Below are 27,348 nucleotides of genomic sequence, written 5' to 3' on the forward strand. Positions count from 1 at the left end.
GCAACGTGTGTGAGCTGAGCTGTCTGTGTTGTCTTTGTCATAAAATGAAAAAATCTATACAAATATTATTTATAAAAAGAAACCCGGATATTACTCGCGACCCATAAAAAAGTGTCTGCAGTCCGTGTGCCTGGGAAGGAGTGCTGTTGGCTGTAGAGAAGTGCTGTGATGCCACTTTTCAGCCATAATTTGTACCCATTATATCCATGTATAAAAGTACATTTACTCAAGTACTGTACTTAAGTACAATTTCGAGGTATTTTTTACTTTACTGGAGTATTTCCAATTTTCAATACTTTTACTTCTACTCCACTACATCTCAGAGACAAATATTATACTCCACTACAATTATAAGAGAACTTTAGTTATTAGTTACTTTGTAGATTTTGATTATTATTACAAAACAGACATTTACCACTTCAGCCCTATTTAATCTTTGGCAATTTGAAAATAGTCAATAGTGCAAGCTCACAACGCGTCGCATCGCGGTGCACTGTGAGCTTGTAGATCGACTATTTTCAAAAGATTGTTTTACACATTTTAGACATCCTCCTATAATTCGACAAAGCTCTGTAGCGGTGAGCCCAAAATCTGCCCGGTTCTCCTCAGTGACTGGAGCAATTGATCTGAACTTGCACACAGCCATTCACCATTACCATGTGCACGGACCAGCGAAGCCCGTTTTTCGCTATCCCCAAATGTCAGCTGTTTATTAGCGTTTTTGTGTTCGCTGGCTCCCGGGTTGCCAAATGATGTTATGATAACTTGTGAAACTGGACATTCTGCTAAATGACTAGGCCTACTTTTACTTTTGATAATTTAAGTGCTAATTTTGATGTACTTTTAATCAAGTACATTTTGAAAACAATACTTTTACTGAGTGTTTACAGAGTTTACAGAGTGTTTCTGCATTGCAATATTGATACTTTTACTTAAGTAACAAATGAGTACTTCTTTCGCCACTGAATCTGCACCCATTCATTCTGTACCCAGTGCCCCGGCCTCAGCGGCCTGGCTCTGTGTCGTATTGAGTCACGCAGCACTTTGGGACGCCAGGCCAGGCACAAGCTAAATTCGGAAGTGCTTTATGAATAGGCAATGCTCAGTATTCTCTGCTGTACGGTAGACCTACGTCACGTTCATTACTTTACGACCGGGGGGATCTATGATGGAGAGCGCTGGTATTAAAGATCGATGACACACCAGCTTATCCTGCTTAAAGGCACAGGGGTGGCTGGAAGAAGTACTCAAATGTTTTACTTTAAGTAAAAGTATCAATACTGCAATGTAGAAATACTCTGTTACCAGTAAAAGTCCGGAATTCAAAATACACTTGAGTAAAAGTATAATATAAAAGTATTGGCATCAAAATGTACTTTAAAGTACCAAAAGTAAAAGCACTCATTAATGCAGAATGTCCCATTACAAGTTTTCAAATGTATATTTATATTTTTTGAAAATAGCTGATCTACAAGCTCACAATGCGTCGCATCGCGACGTGTTGTGAGCTTGTAGATTGGCTATTTTCAAAAGCCCTAAATGTATATAGGGCTGAAGTGGTTTATACAAACCCGTGACGCGCTGTCAGGCTACATTGTAGCCTAGGTGCCCAGACCGCTATGGCAGCGGCAGCCTGGGCCAATAAAAGGGCTTTATCCAAAAAATATCCCAAAATGTACAATTTTGAAAAAGAAGCCGGGAGCGCTGAGGCCTAGTGGTTAAGGTGCACACATATAGGCTCTAATGCAGCCTGATAGCGAGTCGCGAGTTCGATTCCCGAGCCCTGCGGCCTTTGCTGCGTGTCACTACCTGTTTCCTGTCATTCTTCACTGTACTTTCCAATAAAGGCAGAAAAGCCCAACAAAGAAAACTAAGCAAAACGAACAAACTGATCTACATAATGCAGCACGTTGTAAACTTGTAGATCGTCTATCTTCGAATAGTTCAAATATAAAATAGTGTGTTTTGTAATAATACAAAATAATAACTGTGTCAAGTTTTCAGATAATTGTATTGGAATAAAAGGTATGATATATTCCTCCAAGTTCAAATCAAAATATTAAAAAAATGTAATACTCAAGTGCAGTAAAAGTGGCTCTAAATTGTACAGTACTGCACAGTACTCGAGTAGATGTACTTAGTTACAGTCCCACCCGGTGGAGAGCAGCTGTAGGTATTCCAGATCAATGACACGCTGGCTTAAAGGCCCAGGAACACAAAGCCCTCCATGAAACCACGTCTGAAGGAGGAATCCATCATGGGGACCGGATTACTCCATTGTTCTATAGCGGCTGGATGTTAAGGAATGTACTGCACAGCAGTGGTTCTCAAACCTTTTCAGTTCAAGGACCCCCAAAAATGACATGCATGATGGCTGCGGACCCCCATATGAAACATATATTGTGCCAGGGACCTCCAGAAGCAAAGATTTGAGTAAAATATGTTCACTTTAAAAATATATATTTCCTTGAATATATATTCCTTAAATATATGAACATATATGCCAATATATGGCAAGTATATGCAGAATATATGCAGAATATATGCCATATTCTAACGCATATCTCATGTCTCTAGGACCCCCTCGAAAACGAGATCCTGAATCTCAAGGGGTTACTCCTAATAAAGAATTTCAATATGGATATATACGAAATGTATATCTCATATATATAGCTTATATATGTCTACATATATGCCATATTCAGGTTCATGTGCATATATGTGGATATATAGGAAATACATGTCTCATATACATCTTATATATGTCTACACACAATATATGCCACAAACATGGATATATGTACATATATGTGGAGACATATATGCAGGCGGCCAATTTTGAATAATGAGACATGATAAACATATATGTTGCATACATAAAAAATATATGTAAATATATATCCTTTCCGTAGGTCAGGAGGTAACAGGGGGTGCACGGCCAAAAGAGTTTGGGAACCGCTGAGTTAAATGATTATGAAATTTTTTAGATATGTTTTGTTAAAGGAGCTTTTGTTGTTGTGGCAGATTTTATCTGTGAAGCTTGGGAGAGAAGACAGAACACTCTGGATAATTCTGATTGAATGTACGTGAATATACTGTAAACATGCTGTAAGCGTAAAATGGTGTCTTATAAACCCATTTGAAACACTTTTTTTTTTAAATGTGAAATGGTTCATTCATAATTAATCCTTTTAGTTTGGTACTGATATTGATGCCAATACTTTTGTACTTTTACTCAAGTAACATTCTTATATTCTTCATATTACGTTATTGCTACAGTTACTGAAGTGCTTGTACCGGTGTAAGTACAGTATAGTTCTTCCCTCCAGTGCCATGAGATCTAAAGGTCTAAAGGATTCATCCATCATGGTGATGGAATGACTCCATGCTTTTATGGACCGTTTGGATTTAAAGGAATATTATAGCGTGTGTTGTAAACTGTTGGCGCGTTATCCAATCACATCCCTTTAATGATTTATTCAACAAGACGGATCGAGGCAAATCCCGCTGTTGTTGTTATGTACATACTGTGATCTCGCCGTCTATAATACACCACTGAAATGTACAATGAATGCGGGCAGAATAGATATTTTTCATTGTATCATACAGGCAAATATTGACACTGATTCTAGTCTACACTTCTTTTTGTCCTACAGTAATTATACTTACAGCAATAGAGTAGAGTACAAAATAAATGGTTGCTGTTGGGCAGAGAACTTGTATCTCCATATTTCTTCTTTTTATGTTTATTTGTATGAATGAATGCCCTATTTTATACTATCCTAATAGCCTACCGTGTTGTGCAACGGTAGCAAATAGCCGATCTACAAACCCACACTTTTATACATTGTGACACGTTGTGAGCTTGTAGATCAGCTATGTTTGAAGAAAATATTACAACTATAGTCCATACCCGGGGATGTGTGCAGTCAAAGTATTATTAACAGACTTTGGGTTATGTGCTGTGCTGTACAGCAATAGCCCCAAACCTTTTTGGCCCCAAGGAGGACCCCTTCCTCCCATAGCTTGGGGGGCTGTGACCATGGCGACGATAGCTCCCATAGCCTGAAAGTCTTGGAGTCTGCATGGGGGTTTTGATTTGATTTGATTTGATTTATTTGAAAAGCCAAAACCACATGGTCACCGCAGTTCGAGGATAACACAAGAAAGTCCTGAGACTTATTTCCGTTGAGGTCCTCTTACAATTAACAATCAATACGTTAAAAATACATTACAATACAAAACACATGTAACTACCGAAACACTACATAGACACAAATGACATACACAGTACAGACACAGTACACATTTCACAACAATACAAAACACAAGTAACTTTCACAGTACCTACGTACAAACAATACAAGAACACATGTAACATACACAGTACACAACCAAGTGCTACCTTCTCTTTCCTAGTCTAAAGACCCTCTATAGGGGAACCTTTTCTAATAGACATGATTTAGTTTTGTATTTAAAAGTCCTCAGATTGGTTGTCAGTTTGACACTGTTTTCGAGGTCATTCCACTGTGTGGCTCCTATGTAAGCAAATGATTCCCTGCCTACTTTACTTTTAAAAGCCGGATGGCTCACATCTGCTACACTGGCTCTGGTGAAAAAATGGTGTACTTCGCTTCTCTGAGTAAAACATGTCTTTAAAAATATGGGGACCTCGCCATATATTATCTTATGAACCATGGTCAATCTGGCCATGGTTACCCTGGATTCTACTGGGAGCCAGTTGAGTTCTCTAAACTGGTTCCTACCTATATGGGATCTGGGTTCTAACCCTAGAATGACCCTGATCAGTCTATTCTGAGCTGACTGTAGCTTTGTTTTGAGGGATTTCATTAAGCCCTCGAACCAAGATGTACATGCAAAATCAAAATGGCACATAAGAGAATTGGCCACCACCTGTTTTGTCTCCCTATCCAAGTACCTTGCTGTCCTTGCCAGAAATGTAGTCAATCCGGAGACTTTGCTCAATACCTTTCTGGCCATATTTCGGCCATCTAGGTACCCTCCAAGATACATCCCAGGTATTTCACCGATGATTTTGCTTCAATGTAGTCAGAATTTAATTTGACCTTGAAAACAGGGCTCTTTCCTAATTTGATTTTAGATCCAAACAGAATTGATTCTGACTTCCCTGTGTGTAAAGATAACTTGTTATCTATAAGCCAGGAATTAACATTTGTCAATTCCTCACTCAGGGAACTCTCCAGTGTGGATTGTTCCTTATGGGACATCAGCAGAGCAGAATCATCGGCATACAAGAACAAATCACAGTTACAGGCGTCTGTCATATCATTCACGTATACCAAAAACAGTGCTGGGCCTAGAATGCTTCCCTGAGGAACACCACATTTCATGATGCTTAAATCAGACAAAACACCATGCAACATATCAATCTGGTCACTTCCTACCTAGGCTGCAGGTGTTATGCAGGTAATCAGTGTGTTGCCAGATTTCGCAAGAGAAACAAGCGGCCAGGTCTATGAAAAGAAAATAAAGAAATAAGCAACTAAGCTACGTTTTACCACTTTACATCTGCTATTTGAGTCCTTCAAATGCAGCAAAACCACGTGATCACAAAAAAAAAACACCACGTCGACCTCATGTTTGAAAAAAAAATAAGAAAATGTCCTTTTCTCTGCTTTCTGTTGTTGTGGGGGAAAACCACTCCTCATTCAACTGAACTGCCCATCTATGGAATGGACGATCACGGCTGGCCATTTATTTTTTCTCCGAGTGTACGAGACCCCGCTACATCTTTTACCGCGATCGGTGGGTCGATCGCGGTGAAGAATAATATTCTATGATTTTTCAAAGGTGAGTGAAAACACTAGAAAATCGCTGGCACTGTGGCAACTAGACAATGTTTTTTTCTGGCATTGAATGAGATTAAAGATCAGATGGGGGTCAATAACTAATCTGGGGGTCCTTGACATGAACAAATGTGGGAACCAGTGGTTTAAAAGACATTATAAGCAAGCCCAAATAAGCAACTACACTTTTTTCCCCGCATATTATCGCTTATTATAAGCAGACATGGCAACACTGGTAAACAGGAAACCCCTTGATAACGATAACCCTCTCAGTGTTAATTTAGCTGTGAAGAGTCCAAATGGAACCAAACGCCTTCCATTTGGAGCCCCTTCAGAGCTGAATGAACCTCTCTCTCATGCATGTCTCGTTACCTCGCCACTGAACCCAGTGATGGTGTGTCTCATGATAATTACTGTACTGTGTGTTCATCACCTGCTCCCAATTAGAGCAGCATTCAGCCGTTAAAGTACATTCAGTAAGTTTGAGGTACTTTTACTTTACTTGCGTATGTCCGTTTTTCAATTCTATATACTTCTAATCTACTCCAGTGGTTCCGAAACTGAGGGGGGGTCCCCAAATTATTTTGTGGGGTCCCCAGATGATTTAGGTTAAGAGACAGGGGCCAGTTTGGAAATTCAGCCTCCTGAAGGTGTTTTTTTAGGGCAGTTTTGAAAGTGAGTAGGGTTTTACACTCCTTTACTGAATACATCTGAGTACTTCTTCCACCACTGCAATTACTGTACTGTGTACAACACCTGCTCCCAATTAGAGGCTCATTCAACCTTGTACATCAGATCCTCTGATCTCCAGTGAACTGTCCTGGTGAATGAGCTGAATAATAAACAATGCATCAGTGCTGGAACCTATAACTAAGTATATTACTCAAGTCCTTAAGTAAAGGTTTGAGGTATATTACTTGAGTATTTCCATTTCTGTGATACTTTACTACTCCCATACATCACAGAAGCAAATATTGTACTTTTTACTCCATTACAATTATTTGAAAACCTTAGTTACATTACTTTGTAGATTTAGATTATTATTTGAAACATACATTAACCAAATAACCTTAATTCACGCTTACCTATACTGCAAGCTCACAAGGGTGTCGCAGGCAGTGGTGTAAAGTAACTAAGTACATTTACTCAAGTACTGTACTTAAGAAAAATGTTGAGGTATTTTTTAATTTACTTTACATTTTACATTTTCAGTACTTTTACTTCTAATCCACTACATCTGCAATTATTTGAAAACTTTAGTTACCAGTTACTTTGTTGATTTTGATTATTATTACAAAACATACATTAACCACCTCAGCCCTATATACATTTTGGCCAATTGAAAATTATGCCAATACTTTAGTACTTTTACTCAAGTAAATTTTGAATTCCGGACTTATACTTGTAACAAAGTATTTCCATATTACAGTATTGATACTTCTAGTAAAAATTGTGAGTACTTTTTCCACCACGATTTTAGTACTATAATATTGGTGCTTTTATTTTGATGCCAATACTTTTTGAAAATGTTGAACAAAGGACATTTACTTACTACGAAGTATTTCTTTTATATTGTGGCGTTGCTACTTTTACTTAAATAAAATATCAAAGGTCCAGACCATCACTGAACCTTTGATCTCAAATGAACAGAGAACTGCCCCTGCTGAATGAGGTGAATAATAATAAACTGGAAGAAGTGCTCCTCGGAGCACAATGTCTCCGCCAGGTCAGGTAGGTTATTGTGGGGCCAGCAATGTTCGGAATTCGCCAATCAGGATGGAATATGAAAAATCGGACGGATCCCTCTTGATCACTTGACTATAGTGCGTGCAAAAAATCCTGAAAGGGGCGTCAACAAGTGTCATTTGGTAGCGGCGGACATCTTTGTGGGGTATAAACAGGTTGACTTAACATTGCCCCCTACCAGTATGTCTGCAGCTACTATGCCACGCCCCCCGTGGTGACGGCACGTTGGCACGCACTATAGAGATAATGTGTGCCGATTTGAGTGATGTTTGGTATAAATTTGTAGGAGTAATATCTTTTTTTTTTGTTGCAAAAATCGGCCTCCTGGTGGCGCTATAATAGGGCAATGTGAAAAGGGTGGCATTTGTTCGTCAACATAGTGCGAATGTGCGTGCAAAACATACTCTCTCGCCATGCCTTTCGGCCTGGCGGAGACAACAATATGTCGTTGCTGTCGGGCAGAAACCTCTTATCTCCATATCTTTCTTTAAGATCCACAAGCTTGTGGATCTGACAAAGATGATATGCAGGCTAATAAGAGTGGCTTAGCGGTCCAATCTTTAGCCATGAATAGTAAAAAATCACACCCAGTGTGAAGTGGGCGGTGTGGTCATCACAGTGGTCATCATAGTGATGGAAGCTCACTTCAAAAGAATATGGATTTTTTTAAGTGCATAATCCTATTTATAGGTTATTAATGTCATCATGTGTCTCGCTAGCCAATCACAGTGCTGAATAGAGTCAGCCAATAGAGTCAGCCAATCACAGTACAGCTAGGGGTGTACTAATGAGCCAATCACAGTACAGCTAATGAGGTGTCCCAACCCCACTTATAGGGGCGGCTACACCGCCCAAAAATGTGTGCAATTTGTTTATGAAGCCACATGCATCACAATGCAGTTAAGAGTTCAGTGGTAGGCCTATAGCTGCTCCATGAAGGCTGACTTATTCTTTGAGACACACACACGAGAAGAGGTGGGAAAAAGTACTATTTCTTTTTACTTAAGTAAAAGTGTTAATTCCACAATATAGAACTACTCCGTTACAAGTAAAAGTCCGGAATTCAAAATGTAACTTGAGTAAAAGTACAAAAGTATTTGTATCAAAATGTACTCAAAGTACCAAAATTAGAAGTACTCATTTTGCAGAATCCATTTCAAAGGTTTTCGAAAATAGCAGATCTGCAAGCTCACAATGCTTCGCGATGCGACGCATTGTGAGCTTGTAGATCGGCTATTTTCAAATGGCGAAATGTATATAGGGCTGAAGTGATTAATGTATGGTTTGTAATAATAATCTAAATCTACAAAGTAACTAGTAACTAAAGTTTTCAAATAATTGTAGTGGAGTAAAAGTATAATATTTGCCTCTGAGATGTAGTGGAGTAGAAGTAAAAGTACTGAATATTGGAAATACTCCAGTAAAGTAATAAATACCTCAAAACTGTACTTAAGTACAGTACTTGAGTAGATATACTTAGTTACTTTCCACCACTACGGGTATTTCGGGGCCTGGCGTGATTCCAAAGCCTATACCACTTGTGCAAGGACGTGCTGTGATTGGCCAGCAGTCACTTTGAGTGGCAGTTGGGGCAAACGCTCGCCCCAAAACATGATTTACTATTCTGTGCATGCCTATCGGTACGTAACTCGGACGGCACTGAGTCGACTCAAGCGAACTTCGCAACGTTCGGTATGGCAACTAATCCTTAAAGAGGTGGTGCCATGGTTTTGCACTTTTTCTGTTTTTCATGTGTCTATGAGGTTGATAGAACTTCATTAAGCCCCCTGGTGGTGTTTTTATGGTGTTTTATGTCTTCTCTGACTATTTCGAGTTTCTTCCTGGAGGCTGAAACCTTGAGGGTCAAACGTGCCAATAGAAAAACAGCACTTTAATGACACAGTAAAAAATATACCCTCCCCCTCATTATCATAACACAACAGGTGTGGGCATGAGGAGGAGGAGGGACTAGGACAGGTGGGTGGTGCTAAGGTGGTGGAGGAGGTGCTAAGGTGAGAACCAGGTATACTTAATGAACTGGAGGCGTGTCCACATTAAAACATAATTTTAACACTGTTTTAGGGGGGGGGGGGGGATCACTGAAAATCACGGCACCCCGTCTTTAAGTAAAGTACTTGAGTAAATGTACTTAGTTGCTTTTCACCACTGGTGTGAACACAACATTAAAACCTGGCTGCGGGCACAACACAGCAGGCTTACTGTATGTGGCATGTAAAAGGTCATGGCTGTAAAACTTTTCTTTATGCAGTTGAGACTGAAAGTGAAAGGAAAATAAATAAATAAACTAGCGCTCCCCTCAGAGAAAAAAAAAATCAAACAGTAAAGAAAAACATATCAAGGGGAGGCATAAACCTAAGATGTCTACATACGTCATACATACACATACAGTAGCCAGCAGGTCTTACATGATGTTAGACATAAGTATTTCGGTATAGGTCCACATAGCAGCAGGTGTGTATGTACAAGAGTGTAAACACATTGTAGCCTACATGAAATTAAAGTGCAAAATGAAGGTTTTAAAGGTTTATTTACTTTTTACTGTCAGAAAATTGCAGACCTCTTTCTTATATTGATCTCGTCTACATGCTGTCTTTTCTATCAAAAATGTATGATGAAAAATACGTCGCAAAAAGGTCCACGTTCACATGTTACAGTATGTGGAACGCATGGGGCCACAGAGATAAAACAAAACACGGTATCAAATGGGAGTCTGTGGCGTAATGCATATCGTCTCTGTCGGGTGGAAACCTCATATGTCCAAAGAAAACTTTTCAGGATTCAAATTCAGAAGTAGCAAAAGTAGCTACTTGCTGCTTGCTTTTAAATCCTCTGAGTCTTTACCGTAAACTAGTCTGAGGAATACAATTTTTAAGTAGAAGTAAGTGGTCTGAAGAAGAAAATTAAAAGGTGAAGAAACTGGTCTGAGAAAGAAAAAAAAAGGTGAAGAAAAGGTTATCTACAAGATCTACAAGTTTCGAGCTTGTAGATCTGCTACTTTTGCCGCTTTTTGTGTGACGCCGTAGTATGATCAAGAAAAGAGTTATTTTACGAAAAAACACACAAAGTTATAGACTATGGAGATAGGAGGTTTCTAGTCCCACAGCGCCAACGATATCAAACCGGGGCTCCTTGAAATGAAAAAAAAAAAGAGAAGGTATAGAGAATCACTGCCTCAGCAGCACACCAGGAAGATTAGAGCCACATGAAGAGAAATAAAAAGGTCAGTAGTCATCAGAGCTGACTGAAGCAGCGGGGTCAAAGGAGCCACAGAAAAAGAGCCAGAGATGTTCAAACGGAGATGCAGCCCATGTGACACTGAGTCACAACCCACTCCCCACCACAGAGGAAGAACACTGGAAAAAGGCGGGGGAGAGAGAGAGGTCACGGTTAAAAAATGAGCAGTGTGGTGCGTGCGTGTGCGTGTGCGTGTGTGTGTGTGTGTGTGTGTGTGTGTGTGTGTGTGTGTGTGTGCGTGCGTGCGTGCAGTGGTGGAAAAAGTACTCAAATGTTTTACTTAGGTAAAAGTATCAATACTGCAATGTAGAAGTACTCTGTTACTACTGTAATTTCCATTTCTGATAAATAATGGTCAGAAATAAAAGTATAAAATATACATATAAAGTATACTATACATGATTCAAGCATGTATGGTACATCATTGGCAGACCTAAATGTTCCTTTCAACTTCTTGTTTATACCCAAAAGGACTGGCTATAAGGGTAAGCAATATTATGCATGACATGTCATTAAAAATATATTATGTACTTGGCCTCCATTTACACTGTACTGGTTACCGTTTCATAATGTCATATTATGATCTGAGACTGGTCTACATTTGAGTGGACATATATGCATAATACATAAAAACATATAGGCCTACAGCGAAAACCTATTATAGCTTGCTTTGCCCACATGGCCATGCTGTAAAGCAGTGCTTTTCAATCTTTTTCATCCCAAGGACCCCTATACAAGCTCATACAAGCTCATAGGCTCATAGCGCGGCACCGAGTGCAGCGCTTTGAGCTTGTAGATCTGCTGTTTTTGAATTGCCAAAGCTAAGTGGTTAAAATGATTGTGACTCCATATTAACTCATTTAGCTGGGGACCCCCTGTGTAACCCCCGGACCACTGGTTGAGAACCACTGCTGTAAAGAATGGTTCTTCAACAGCGGGTTTTACATTAACCACTTGACCCTATAGCATCACTATTCTGAGGGGAACATTAGCCAAAAATAGCAGATCTAAAAGCGAGCTTGTAGATCGGCTATTTCCGGCATAGAGGTTTGGTGTAGGGAGGGAAAAGAGCAGACCAAGTACAAGTATTGAGGGTTTACACACATCACACAACACGAATCCAACCCAACCCAACACAAGCTTATGAAATCAATGAAAAAGTTTAATCTGCAACACAATTTCATACAATATGGAGGTCCCTTCTTCATCTCTCTCTCAGCTCAGAGGTCCTTGGCCTGAAAAACGTTTGAAGACCCCTGAAGAAATGAGAAAGCCTGCCTCATTTTCTTCACAGCATGCCCTCAGGCCATGCTGTTAAAGAAACCATTAATATGCAATAGGTTCGTGTTAAGACGAGCTAAGCTCCTCCATTTTCTCTGCCTCTCTAACAAGGAAGGAGTGATACTGTAAGTAATCAATAGTTGTCCAGCTGCCATCTGGTGTTACAGCAGGCGTAGTGCCATCTGGTGGAGGGTAGAGGGAAATCCCTGCCTATCCTCTTAGCTCTTAGCTCTTAGGGTCAGCAACCCTTGGCTCTGGAGCCCCATGTGGCTCTGTAGCAGTGGTGGAAATGTATTAAAATGTTTTACTTAAGTAAAAGTATCAATACTGCAATGTAGAAGTTCTCTGTTACAAGTTAAAGTCCGGAAAAGTACCAAAAGCATTGGTATCAAAATGTACTTAAAGTACCAAAAGTAAAAGTACTAAAAAGTACTAAAATGTTTGAAAATAGCAGATCTACAAGCTGGCTTGTAGACCCCTGGCCTAGCGGTCCGGGGCACTTATAGGCTCTAATGTATAGCCTGACAGTGTGTCGCGAGGTCGAGTCCCAATCACGAAGGCCTTTGCTGCGTGTCACTCCCCATCTCTCTCTCCCCGTGTCTAACTTCACTTCACTATCAATAAAGGCAAAAAAAAGCCATAAAATACATCTTAAAAAAACAAGTAAATTGTAGATTAATCAACCAAACAAAAACTCTGGGATCCATCAACATATACGGTAGTAGTTCTCAAAGTGGGGTCCTGGACCCTTAGGGGTCCTTGAAGGGGTTCCAGGGAGTCCCCAGCAAAACAAAGAACAGTTTAATGACATTATTATTTCACTGGTAATTATATAATTAATCAATAATACGTAATTCGCCCAGTGGGAGAAACGGGAGAATGTATCAAATCACTATTCAGATCATCCAGTAGACAGTCATTTAGAAAACTCTGATGCTGTGTTCACTGGAAGCCAGCGACATGAAGATACAAAGATACATCTAACATTTGTAGCTGCAACAACAGATACAACAGCTACAAATAAGCTGAGTTGGGTTCAACTTCAGACACAAAGATGCTGTGTAGCCTATATTTTGCATCTGCCATGTGAATGCAGCAGTATGGGTGTCCGCGGCCTAATACGTATCAGTTTGACACACACAAACACACACACACACACACACACACACACACACACACACACACACACACACGCGCGCGCAAACAAAAAATACACACCTCGCCTTTTTTATCGCAAAGAAAACTAACTTCATATCACAACAACAACAATAACAACAACAACAACAACAAAATCATTTTAATTTGACCATACCAAATATGGAAACATGGCTGACCTTCAGGATTATCATTATATGCCCCCCCTCCCATCTCTCTCTCTCTCTCTCTCTCTCTCTCTCTCTCTCTCTCTCTCTCTCTCTCTCTCTCAGTAAAATTATGTACAGCTCTAGCAGCAGGAGCCGGTATGGGGCAGTGCTGTGCTGGTTTAATATCTACCTGGCAACAGAAGCTGTCATCACATGAATCATATGCCACATGACTCCAATTAAAATGCACCAGCAAACCATTGCACCCTCCCTCCCTCCCTCTGCACTAGGTTGAGCCAAGGTCATTGACATGGAGAACTGTGCCATGTTGTTGGCAAGACTGTCACACAAACTGGCCTTTGTCGTGATGACCATGGGGGCTGTAAGGGTCTCTATAATGGAGTTAATATATGAACCTGCTGAGCGGGCTATTAAGCCAGTCAGTATGTTTAATAAAGCCATCAGCTGATTATTCTATAGCTCTTGAATCATGGACATCACAAGGTGACATGCTGTTAGTAAATCACAGTGGTGGAAAAGTACTGAAGTAGGCCTACTGTGCATAAGTGCAATTGTGAGCTTTATATACTGCTCTTCCGCATCTCAGAAGTAACTAGAAAGTGCTCCTCGAAGCACAGGTCTCCGCCAGGTCTGATAGGTTATTGTGGGCCAGCAATGTTGGGAATTCGCCAATCAGGCTAGAATGTGAAAATCGGACGGATTGGACGGATCACTTGACTAAAAAGATAATAATGTACCGATTTGCGTGATGTTTGGACAACATTTATAGGAGTAATAATTTATATATTTTTCCGCAAAAATCCCAGCCTCCTGGTGGCGCTATAATAGGGCAATGTTGAAAGGGTGGCATTTGTTCCTCAACGTAGTGTGAATGTGCGTGTGAAGTGTCACCGCAATCAGATCATGGAGTAATATCCAAACATGTGTTTTGCATAAGTCGGTCCTGGTGGCGCTATAAAAGGCAGATTTGAAAAATGCAGGGCAAAGGTTTCTCCTTGGCCTCTAGGGACATACAAAGTTTTACACAGATCGGTGCAGTTATTGGTAAAAACACGAATCGGCACCACCATAAGGCTGATTTGAGGCATTTTTTTAAAAACGGACCAATCCTGCAAACTTTGGAAGCCATTTTTTGCCAATCAGGATGTAATATAAAAAATCTGAAAGACCTGTTTCGTTTAATGACTATAGAGATACTGTGTACCGATCTGTGTGATGTTTGGATCAAATCTGTAGGAGAAGTGTCAAAAAATGTGTTTTGCAACAAAAAAAAACTGCCTCCTGGTGGCGCTATAATAGGCCCATGTGAAAAGTTTGGGGCAGAGGTTCTGAATTGGCATCCAAGGAGTGTGTGTGCACAGTTTTGCTGCGATCAAGCCAACAGTGCCGGATATTAGTCACAGACGGAGGGACGGACAGGGTGCAAAACATACTCTCGCCATGCTTTTCGGCCTGGCAGAGACAAATATTGTATTGTTTTCTCCACTACAATTATTTGACAGCTTTAGTCAATAGTTTCTCGTTACTTTGCATATTTATATAATTACATACATGAACTGATCAATTATGATGTAGCCTATTATTTTATGTTAAGCTATCCAGTAGTATATAAAGTAATAAATATCAGCCATACCTTTAGCTGCAACATTAAACAAAACATTAATGCATTACCAATCCATTATGATTGAGAAATGGACCATTCTGATAATGAGTAATTTTGCATTTGCTGCTCTAAGAATATAATATATATTTTAATTTTACTCAAGCAAAATGTCCAATGCAGGACTTTTACTTTTAACATAGTATTTATGCAATAAACTATGGTTAAAGCAGCAACCTAGACAACCTTTTTTAAGGAATACAATTTTGTAAAAAGGCAGTAACAGCAGTGTATTCTAGTATAGGTGAATGGGCGGCAGAGGGGTGCAGAGCAGGAGTTGGAACACAGACAACACAATTTGTTGCTGAGCCTTCTGCTCTCCTGGATTTAACTCAATCACACATCTTTGAGCTGCAGGTTCCCAGGTTGATAATCCTGTGTGTCTCTAAGGATGTTATATGCCCTCAATAAGGGCGTATTAATTATGATTTCACAGTTCTATAATGTGATTGTTGTTAAAGGGATAGTTCACCCCCCAAAAACCTTTTTCTATCTATTTGTCACCCCATGGAGACTTGAATTCAAGGATATTTTTTTGTTTTTGTCGCATTCCTAAGCCAATAATTTGATGACCAGCGGACCGGTAGGCAGCGGTTCCGGTAGGAGACACAAAGGAGACTCTTTGTGTCTCCTACCGGAACTGCTACCGGTCATCAAATTATTGGCTTAAGAATGTGACAAAAACTAAAATAACCATGAATTCAAGTCTAGGTTGAATAGATAGGAAAAACAAGTCATTTTGGGGGTGAACTATCCCTTCAAGACAGTGTTTCTCCAAACATTTTCATGTCAAGGACCCCACACATTGATATTTGCTCGCAGACTCCCATCTGGAAATATTTTGTAGCAGGGACCCCCATAAGAGAAGATTTATGTAAAAAAAAAAAAAAAAAAAAAATGTTCACAATCATTCTAGATGTTGGGGGGGGGGGGGGTATTTTTGCTGATGGGGACCCCCTGGAACTCCTTCAAGGACCACTGGGGGGTCCCCGGATCCCACTTTGAACAAACACTGGTTTAAGAAACTGTAATGAAATTTAAAAAAAGTGCACTTTGTGTGCGTGTGTGTGTGTGTGTGTGTGTGTGTGTGTGTGTGTGTGTGTGTGTGTGTGTGTGTGTCCGTGTGCGTGTGCGTGTGCGTGTGTGTATGCGCGCCAGCCCGTGGGAGTGTGTGTGTACTGTATGTGGGAGTTGCCTGGCGGAAATATTGAATGAAAATGCATGGTGTTGAAGAGTTGCTCTGAAAGTCATCCAGGTAGAACAGCCTACATAGAAATGCTGAACAGCTGGTCATGTTTCACTGAATGAGACCCAGAGGAGAAACCCACAGCCCACAGCCCTACCACTGAGAAGTAAGTGTTCTGACTGGATCAAGTAGGCTACTCTGATTATTTACTTAAGTAAATGTAGCAATAGATAAAATACTCTTGTTATAAGTTAAAAAGCCTGCATTCAAAATTTTACTTGAGTAAAAGTATTTTTTTGGCATCAAAATAATACAGCAGTAGCCTACCAAAGTATAAGTACCCTACAATTATTTTTCATAATGTGTCAAATGTAGGCTATTAAGTATAAAATATGTCTTAAGAACTTAATGTGGGCCTATTGTATGTTTTGTATTATGGTAATAATCCAAATCTGCAAAGTAACTAGTAACTATAGCCATGTCCATATATGTGGGGGGTATAGTGGAGTAAAAAGTAGGCTACCTGCAATATCCTATTTGCCTCTGAGATTTAGCCTATAGTGGAGTAGATGTTAAAAGTACTCAAAACATGGAAATACTCAAGTACAGTGAATGTAGCCAACTGTTACAGCAGCCACCTTCAAAATGGTATTTGGCCTACTTGAGTAGATAATTATTACTTATCTTTCCACCACTATAGCAACAGGTTGGCAACTTGGCAGTCAGTCTCACTGGGCTAATCAGGAGCAACACAAGTTTAAGTCGACTTTACTGATAGTCAGTCAGTCAGTCTGTACTGATAGCGTGAAGAGGAATGTAAGTGATGTTGCGTTACGTTTCCTCCAGGTTTCAAGTTCAAGTTCAAGTGCAGCAGCAGCTGGTCTGGAAGAAGGTGTTTATAAGGAACGGACGGCCAGCCTTATGAAGGCTTAATCCACACTGGAAAAGAAACTCTTTATTATAAATGTCTTTTAAAATAGGACAGTGGGACTGTAACATTCCGTCTCATGAGAAGAACCCAGCCGGGTTGGAGATGTCAGAAGCGGCGACGCTTCAGGGCGCACAGGGGCAGGACGTCCCAGGGGGTCCGCGTGCGCGGGGTGTTGGCACTGCCAACCGTGGTGCCAACACCTCCATGCCATCAGAGGACAGTGGAGGAGGAGGAGGAGGAGGAGGACAACAGGAGAACAACAACATCCACCTCACGGTCCTCCACCACCACCCCTACCTCTCTCACCCCCGCATGTCTGTCCGCATGTCGGTGTACAGCGCCGGGGTGAAGCCCCCCGTCACCCGGGCGTTCATTCAGGGGAAAGTCTACAACTTTCTGGAGCGGCCGACAGGCTGGAAGTGCTTCGTCTATCACTTCACTGTGTGAGTGGATTACTGAACTTTATACTTTCATTAGACTAATATAATCATATGCGTTTATAAGATAGACCTGTAGCCTGTTGATAGCATAATATAATAGAAACGGATAGAATAGGGTGTGCTGAATGCAATTAGTGTTCATTTAATACACCCTTGCAGTATAGCCTGGCAGGGTATTGGCTAAGCCTGACCAGCTGTACCTATTTTGTTGATTAACCCATTAAATGGCAGAAGCCAAAGCGAACACGTATCTGTGTGAGTTCATGACATAGGGCACCTCCATAGATATAGAAACGGGGCACCTCAAGGTAAAGAATAAAAGTTAGCCATGGTTCACATGACGCTCGTCTGTCACAAGCGTCGTGGCGCAACTTGTTCCTGTTTTTGAATTTTTCTCCATTTACAACCCCTACATCTACATAAACGTTCAAATTTCAAATATAAAGTCCTGACCCCACGGCCATGGATGTAACAAGTTGAAACGCTTAAGTCTAACTACCCATATCTTCCGTATTGTTCAATGAGAAGCATTTGTATGCGATTGGTGGCCATTTTCTCAAAATGTCCTTATGCTTTTAACTTTGCGACCCTATTGGTTGGGAGGTGTATTGCACTCATAGGTTATATCTCTATGAGAAAATGGCCGCCGATCGAATTAAAATGCTTTTTATTGAACAATACGGAACATACTGGTACTTAAACCTAAGCGTTTCAACTTGTTACATCCACGGCCGTGGGGTCAGCACTTTACATTTGAAATTTTAACGTTTAAGTAGATGTAGGGGTTGTAAATGGAGAAAAATCCAAAACCAGGAACAAGTTGCGCCATGACTGTCATGATATGACAGTCATGCATGTTTCAGGGCTAAATAAAAGTATGCTTTGGAAAACAGGAACCTCCATAACAACTTTCAAAAGTTATTTATGTCGGCGACGGTCATTGCTGGGGTGGACATTGCAGTGGACTTTGCCTAAGCGATTTATTTATGTAGGCCTATTCATGTATTCATTATACAAAAAAAATGTCCTTTGTGGGGTTCTATAGCCAATCTCCAGATTGGATTACATTTGTAACACACCTGGAAATGTATTTTATTTTCACTAAAGAGAGTTTAACTTTTTCACACAAAACAACTCTTTGTTTTAACCGAAAAGTATCACTTACACAGCACCTTTAAAAGGATCCCTGGCTAATAAGCCAAATGTGCCTTAATACATTATAATTGCCCTTATAACTAAAATAAAAAATAAAATCAGTTAATCTTTCACTCAATAGGGGCAATGCCTGTTGCAAGTTGATGATGTCATTGGTCCATGTATGGTCTAGCCCTATGGAATTTATGGAATGCATGTGAAAATAAAAAACATCTTAATACTTCCTAAGGTTAATATAAGCATCAAATCAATATTTAAATATGTTTTTTTTTTTCACATGCATTCCATAAATTCCATAGGGCTAGACCAAACATGGACAAATGATCAACTTGCGACGGGCATTGCCCTATTGAGTGAAAGTAAATATTTAAGGTGTTTTTAATTTTACAATTTAGTTAAAGAGGACAATTCTAATTAAGGCATATTTGGCTTATTAGTCAGGGTTCCGCAGATAAATATTGTGAAAATAGCTGATCTAAAGTATAGTTTGTCACTTTGTTATTTTAGAGGTATTATAAAGTTCTTACGTCCTTAAATTGTCACTTTAGAAAGGTGCAGATACTCTGTATACACTTGTACTTTATGTTGGTTAGTTTACTGTTGAGTAAGAAAACAATGTTGCATAACAAGCAAATCATCTAGGGACCCCCCAAAATCATTTGGGGACCCCCCTTGGGGCCCAGAGCCACAGTTTGAGAACCACTGCATTAGGGCTACTGTAAGATGAATCATTCATTTCTCTCTGCCAGGAAGGCACAGCAGGGAAACAACACTATACACTACAATCTAAGCATTGGTTCCCCCACAAGTGTACAGTATGTCAAAAGATGCTATATAATACTGAATGATTGATTATTAGTTGCCTGGCGTGAGATTAATGATTAGGTGAAGCAGCTGTAGCAGCTTCGCAGTTTTTCAGTACATCGCTGCAACAAATCCCTAAATCAATGTGATTGTCTTGTCACGTTATTTTGAAAAGCTGGGTGTTTCGTCAAGCAATACAATACTGTACACTAACACACTGACATCCCAAAGCACCGTGGGAGATACAGATGGCTGCTATTGTTGTTGTTGTTCTTTTATCCATGGGTCCAGGAAGCCTTTGCACTAAAGTCAAGATTTATGAAAATGTATTTTAGAATAGCCGTCCTTTAACCCCTTTAGACCGGAAAGGTATCTGTGTCATTTTAGATTTCTTTGGTTATTCAAAAATAGCAGATCTGCAGGTGCCGCACTATGACCTTGTAGATCTGCCATTTTTGAAAAATCGTGAACATTTTTGCAAATCTTATATATACTTTTTTAAAGCGAACATTTGTAAAATATTTTGTTCAGGGATGTATTCAAAGATTTGCACAAAATGTTCAAGATTTTTCAAAAATGGCAGATCTACAAGCTCGTAGCGGTTCATTTAGGCTTTTGTGTTTCACCCCAGACAGTTTTTAAGTTGCTCGATTCAATATTTAGATATTTGATATTCATTTTATCAGACACACCCCCTCCTATATTAACCCGTTGTAACTTCAAACTCCATGTTAACCATGTTAGACTCATTGAAAACACACATCTCTGCCTGTGTCTGCTGACAGATATTATCCTTCTATTTTCGCTGAATGTTCAGCCTCCAGAATAAAGGGACGCTATGGGTTTCAAGTGTTTAAAACTGTAAATTTGGCTGCATGGGGACCCCCCTTTGACCAGGCTTTGACCCCCCAAAATAATCATAAGCACCTCCCTGATAAGCACTTGAATTGTAGGAGTTGAGGCATTACATTTAGTTTGACTCGGTTCCACAGATAAATATTGTGAAAATAGCTGATCTACAAGCTCACAACGCCTCGCTTATCACTTGTAGATTAGCTTTTTTTTTATCCGCTTTCTTATATTATTTAACTATTTGGCCAATGTTTGCCAGTTTTTTACAGTATAGTTTGTTAATTACTTTTGATTCAGTAATGGTATTTTTTTTAAGGTATTAATAAGGTCTTAAAAGTCCTTAAATAGTCACTTCACTCACTGCCATCTAGGGACACCCCCCCCCCCCGCCCCAAATTTATGTGGGAATCCCCCTGGGGGTCCTGACCCACAGGTTGAGAACCATTGCTTTCCACAACAGCTCCAGGCTGGAGTGTTAGAGGCCAGTGGCTGCAGTATGCTGTAGGAATGTGGGGTATGAATACATTAGCTGTGATCTTCCCTCATTCCAACCCGCCCCCATCATGTGTGCTATCAGGGACCACTCACTGCCACTGATAGCGGGGCGGCTAAACTTGGCACAGCCTGCATGTCTTTGGACAGAGTACATGGTCCTGCCTGGCACTGCCACCCTCTCAACCTGCATGTGCTGCTTGCTGGACAGGAAGGAAACCTTCCTGTCCAGGATCCAGGTCCAAGTGCTGGAAGAATTTACTTAGATTTTTGTTTTTGAATAAAGTAGAAATACACTCGTTGCAAATAAAAGTCCTGCATGCATTCATACTTGAGTAAAAGTAGAAAAGGTATTGGCATAAAATATATATACTTAACCCATTTTGGGGCGGGAACCCTATTGTAACTATACCTTTCAAGATGGGAACCCCTTTTGTGGTTCCTGTTGCTATGTACAGTAGGATAGCAACATATATATATTTTTGTAATTTTTGAATACGTGTTTGAAGTTTTTCTGCAAACTTAGAAGGCGTTTTTAGAATCGGCCTCAGGTCTAAATGGGTTAAAGTAACAAAAGTAAAAGTGTTAATTGTGCACAAGGTCCCATTTCACAAGTTTTAGAAATTTGTAGAAATTAGCAAATCTCCATGAAGCTCACACAATGTGTTGCATCGCAAAGAGTTGTGAGGTTGGAGATCAGCTCGATTAGACAAAGTATTAAATGGTGCTTAAACTGCTTCATTGATGTTTTGTAATAATAATAAAAAAAGGTATGAACCAGAACTTCAGGATCCAGGTCTCAGTGATTCAATGAAACTGTGATAATAACCTTAGATCTAAAATTAGATACATTCATATTCATTATACCCTTCGAAGCATTTAAGGGCATCATGAAGGATATGATTTCTAATGTGTTTTATATGAATGCCACCTTGGCTCTCTCTCTCTCTCTCTCTCTCTCTCTCTCTCTCTCTCTCTCTCTCTCTCTCTCTCTCTCTCTCTCTCTCTCTCTCTCTCTCTCTCTCTCTCTCTCTCTCTCTCACAAACAAACAAACAAACAAACAAACACACACACACACACACACACACACACACACACACACAAACAAACAAACAAACAAACAAACAAACAAACAAACAAACAAACAAACAAACAAACAAACAAACAAACAAACAATACATGAAGCACTTGCTTGAAATGTTCCCACACGGTGAAATTCACTGCATTGGTGTCTGAAAAATGTTGGGCAGAAAAATTTACTATAACTGAATTAATAACTGAATGTCCTATTTTATACTTTGACGTTTGGCAGTGTCATAGTCATGTTGATAGCCGATCTACAAGCTCACAACATATTGCATCGCAATATCTGAAAAAAAAATAGTTAAATGTTTTTGAAAAAGTTTAGACAAAATAAAAGTAGACACAACAAACAGCAGCCGCCGCACACTCAAAACACTGAGCAGATATCACAGTTTAATGCAAGCTATCGGTCGTATGACCTTCTCCAGGCATACCCTGTGACGGGCAGTGGTGTAAAGTAACTAAGTACATTTACTCAATACTGTACTTAAGTACAATTTTGAGGTACCTTTATTTTACGAAAGTATTTCCAATTTTCAATACTTTTACTTCTACTCCACTACATCTCAGAGGCAAATATTGTACAATACTCCACTACAATTATTTGAAAACTTTTAATAGTTACTAGTTAGTTACTAGATTTAGGTTATTATTACAAAACACACATTAACACCTTCAGCCCTATATTTTCAGCCATTTGAAAATAGCAGATCTACAAGCTCACAATGTCTCGCGATGCGACGCTTTGTGAGCTTGTAGATCTGCTATTTTCAAAAGGTTTTTTATACATTTTGAACATGTGAAATGGGACATTCTGCACAATGAGTACTTTTACTTTTGGTACTTTAAGTGCATTTTTTAAAAAAATGGATACCGGACTTTCACTTGTAACAGAGTATTTCTACATTGCAATATTGATACTTTTACTTAACCCATTTTGGGCGGGAGCCCCTATTTGTAACTACAGTATACCTTTCAAGACGGGAACCCCTTTTGGGGTTCCTGTTTCTATGTATAGCAACATACTTATTTTGTAATTTTTTAATACATGTTTGAGGTTTTTCAGAATCGGCCTCAGGTGTAAAAAAATGTAATACTTTTTCCACCACTGGATTTCGGTCGTGTGTCCTTCTTCAGTCATATATATCAGTCAACATGACACCATGTTTTGGGAGCCACTGGAGCAAAGGGCTTTGGGATCGCTTGGCTCCTTTCCTTTTGCAAAGTGAGTTAGTGCACATTAAAACCCCTCAGGGGTGAGTCATTTAACTCTCAGGATGAAATTAAAACCCTCAGAGTGAGAGGATTAAATGAACAGCCAGGATGGAGCTTCATGCTGTCTGTGTGTGTGTGTGTGTGTGTGTGTGTGTGTGTGTGTGTGTGTGTGTGTGTGTGTGTGTGTGTGTGTGTGTGTGTGTGTGTGTGTGTGTGTGTGTGTGTGTGTGTGTGTGTGTGTGTGTGTGTGTGTGTGGGAGGAGGACGTCTGGAGCAGTTAGGAACAAGCACAGCCTTATCAGTGACCCAGGACCAGGACTCCTGAAAGACCATGCAGGAGCCTTATCACTGTTACCCACTCTCACTGTGTGTGTGTGTGTGTGTGTGTGTGTGTGTGTGCGCGTGCGTGCGTGCGTGCGTGTGTGTACTATCAGGGAACGCATGTTTGCTCGTGCAACATACTTTGACTGCTTGCTCCTGAAAATTTTAAGCCAAGCATTTAAGCATGTCACTGTGGCTAGCCGCCTAGTAGGCCAGTCAATCTAAGCCAAAAAAAAGTCCCAAACCCAAAAGAAATTGCAATAGTAATGTGATATAGTTCTTGTTGGTCATAATACCTTCCTACATCATATATTAAAAGTTTTCTTTCATGGATTTAGTGGATCATACTTTTTTCAAGACCGAGACCAACGTTTTGAGGTTTTAAAGCGGTGCGGTCATGGTCAAGAGGTGTTAAATATTGGAGGGTTTCATGTGGAGTTATCCAATATATTTGGTGTCTATTCTTGAGTTTTGTGGGTCAATCTTTGCAATAAAACACGTTTTGACAGGACATTTTAATTTCTGACGCCAGTATTTGGGGTAACAGTACCCCAACACCCATTTGTTTGCCGCATTTGGCACTTACAGTTTGTGCCGCACCACTCATATGGGAGTAAAATGATCTTACAATTACACTTACGTGTGTGTGTGTGTGTGTGTGTGTGTGTGTGTGTGTGTGTGTGTGTGTGTGTGTGTGTGTGTGTGTGTGTGTGTGTGTGTGTGTGTGTGTGTGTGTGTGTGTGTGTGTGTGTGTGTGTGTGTGTGTGTGTGTGTGTGCGTGCGTGCGTGCGTGCGTGCGTGCGTGCGTGCGTGCGTGCGTGCGTGCGTGCGTGCGTGCGTGCGTGCGTGCGTGCGTGCGTGCGTGCGTGCGTGCGTCCACAGTTAATCTCGCAAACTGGACCGACCAGTGCAAATGTATTTTGCACACTGCATGCCAGTACATGAGTTATTTTATGTGTTTGTTTACCATATTTCTAGGCCTTCAAATCCAGTCCTATATTGCGCTGAACAGAGCATCGGTCACTGAGTTATATATGGCCATTAGAAGTGTTAAACACTGCAGTAACACTGCTGTGGTGTCATATGTGTGCAATTCAGGATTGGACACAGCAATGTGCTTGTGGAACCCAGGGGCGCCAGACCCCACTTTGAGAACCACTGGCCTAAGGTGACAGTACACCCAGAAACGCAGCACTGCCGAGAACCAATAAAAAAAAAATGTCTTCCATGCCAATGAATGACACATGAATGAATGATCTGATTTTAACTTGGTTTAACACTATAAGAGCTTAGTTTCCCAAATGCCCATTGACATTAAAGGTTCTATGACATTCATTTTCACTTTTTTTATTTTTTATGTTTTTTGGGGGGTTTTATGACCTCAATTACACCCCAAAAATCTGAACTTTTAACATTCAGTGGATTTTCTGTGGTCTGGGGTTTTCTGAATAATTAGGCTGAAAAGTAATCTGACCTTGGCCCTTCGGCAGTGAGGTCACAGCCGATTAATCCCACAAATTGCTCCATCTACGCCTTCCCTCTCAGCTTTCCTACTTAGCATCTTAAAAAATTAAATAATAAAAAGTACAAAGGGATGAGGACTAACCACTCTCCCTCTTTAAAAACACAGCATGTGTTCTCCATCGTGCCTACTGGACTAGTATACATTTAGTATTTATGGTAATATTATTGACCACTCATTTTGTATGTCCGTGGCAAAACTTTAGTTTGAGGAAAAGTTCCTTCACAAGTGGGCATGTTGATGACCCCTGGCTCCAACCTTGTGTTGTGTGGGAATCCAGATTGTTTATCATATGACCTTCCACCCACGATGCAACATCAACATCTTGTCTGACCAACAACATGACCCAACATTTTTATGCTTCTGTACCTGTATTTGTATTTATCCTGCTTGGTTCTTGGTTCTTGACCTTAAGCATTGAACATTGGACCATTGTGTTGGGGTCCAACAACTTGTAGATGTTGTCGACCGTCCCAAAGACACAGGTTGAGCGGAGGTTGCACGTCCCCAATGGAACAATACCAGAAATCTTGGGGCGAAAAGTCACAATTTCTTTGGTATTATTCTGCAGCGTTATACTATTTATAATAATAATTATAATCAGAGCTGAGCGTTCTGGTTGCTTTCACAGATGTAATATATTTTGCAAGACAATGAACACTCGTATACAGTATGTGTTATGAAGTCACACATTAAACTATCCTGCTCATCCCCATTCCTAGTATCCTTTGTTGTCAGCAACTGGTTCATGTATAGTTCCCACCATCCAACCCTTAACCCCTTCCATTAGCATGTCTTTACTCTATTTTGCTTGTAGTTTGTATCTGTGTGTTAATGTGTGGTATTGTGTTCAGTACATGCCTCTGTATGGCATGCGTATGTGTGCATATATGTGGCACTAAAAGGGAGTATATGATTCCCGGTATAGCCTCCAATAAACCATGGTCATAGTGGGAGACATAAGATAAGAGCTTCCATTATAATGTAAAAACAAACACAGACCATGAAGTGTGAAGACCTATTTTATGTTCCGTCTGTGTCGTGGCGCTTAAAACAGCCGATCTACAAGCTCGCAACGTGTAGCGGACGTGACACGTTGTGAACTTGTAGATCGGCTGTTTTCGGCGTGTGACCCCGCCATACGACACAGTATAATATATGTAATATATTGCTGTCAGGCAGAAACCTCTTATATCCATATAACACTTTGTGTTTTTTTTCTTAATTAACGCCCTACTTGATCATACTACAGTGTCACACAAAAGCATCAGAAGTACCAGATCTACAAGCTCGATACGTGGCGCGAAGCTTGTAGATCTGCTACTTTTGCTGTTTTTGAATTTGAATCTTCAAAAGTTACAGTTTTGGACATATGAGGTTTCCACCCGACAGAGACAATATAATATGCCTTACTCCTCCAGTTACACTTGTACCAAACCATATATAATACATCATTCAATATCCCTGTCCGCTTCCTGTAGCAATATCTTAACCCATTCAATCCGGAAACGCATCTGTGTCATTTTAGATTTTAGTATAGACATTATTTCATACTTTGGGCTATTCAAAAATAGCAGATCTACAAGCTCATAGCGAGTGCCGCGCTATGAGCTTGTAGATCTGCAATTTTCTTTAAATCTTTGAATATATATATTTTTAAAGCGAACATTTGTAACTCAAATCTTTACTTCTGGGGGTCCATGGAACAATATATTTTGAGATGGGGGTCCACGACCAAAAACATATAATTTTGGGGGTCCTTGACATGAAAAAGTTTGAGAACCACTGATATTATAGCGACATACGTTTTTTCCAGAAAACTGTTAGGATTTAGAAGGCATTTTTATGCGTTCCCTGGATTGAATGGGTTAATAATGTTATTCCCATAACTGCATTATTATAAGATAGGAACACAGAGTCTGGAGGAGGTATATATTCCTGATCAAACAATGTTATGAGTTTGAGAAATGAATTATGATCTGTTTTACATATCAGCGTCTCTCTGTTACACCACTCCCATCTCTTCCCTCTACAGTCATCCTTTATTATTATTGTGTCATTATTATTATTCTGTCACATACTGGTGTGGTGGTGAGGACCCCAAATGCAGGACAGAAAGACAGGTAGAGTTAAATGAGTAGTTCACCATAAAAATTACTTGTTTTCTATCAATTCCACACCCCATGAAGCCTTGAATTCATGGAGATATTTTTGTGTTTTTGTCCCATTCCTGAGCCAATAATTTGAATAA

The 27,348-nt window shown here is 40.0% G+C and overlaps 1 protein-coding gene across 1 annotated transcript in view; it reads left to right on the forward strand.

The window, feature by feature from the left end:
* Positions 1 to 17,314: 17,314 nt before the first annotated feature.
* Positions 17,315 to 27,348, forward strand: part of kcnq1.1 (potassium voltage-gated channel, KQT-like subfamily, member 1.1) — a gene marked incomplete at both ends in the record, with an annotated part of 50,635 nt that continues 40,601 nt past the window's right edge. Inside the window, one exon of the mRNA XM_080431513.1 lies at positions 17,315 to 17,655. Coding sequence (XP_080287639.1) covers positions 17,315 to 17,655 — 341 coding nt within the window. The remainder of the gene's footprint in view (positions 17,656 to 27,348) is intronic.

Source organism: Gymnoscopelus braueri, assembly GCF_963280865.1.
Source record: "Gymnoscopelus braueri genome assembly, chromosome: 1".
In the NCBI taxonomy this organism is placed as follows: Eukaryota; Metazoa; Chordata; class Actinopteri; order Myctophiformes; family Myctophidae; genus Gymnoscopelus; species Gymnoscopelus braueri.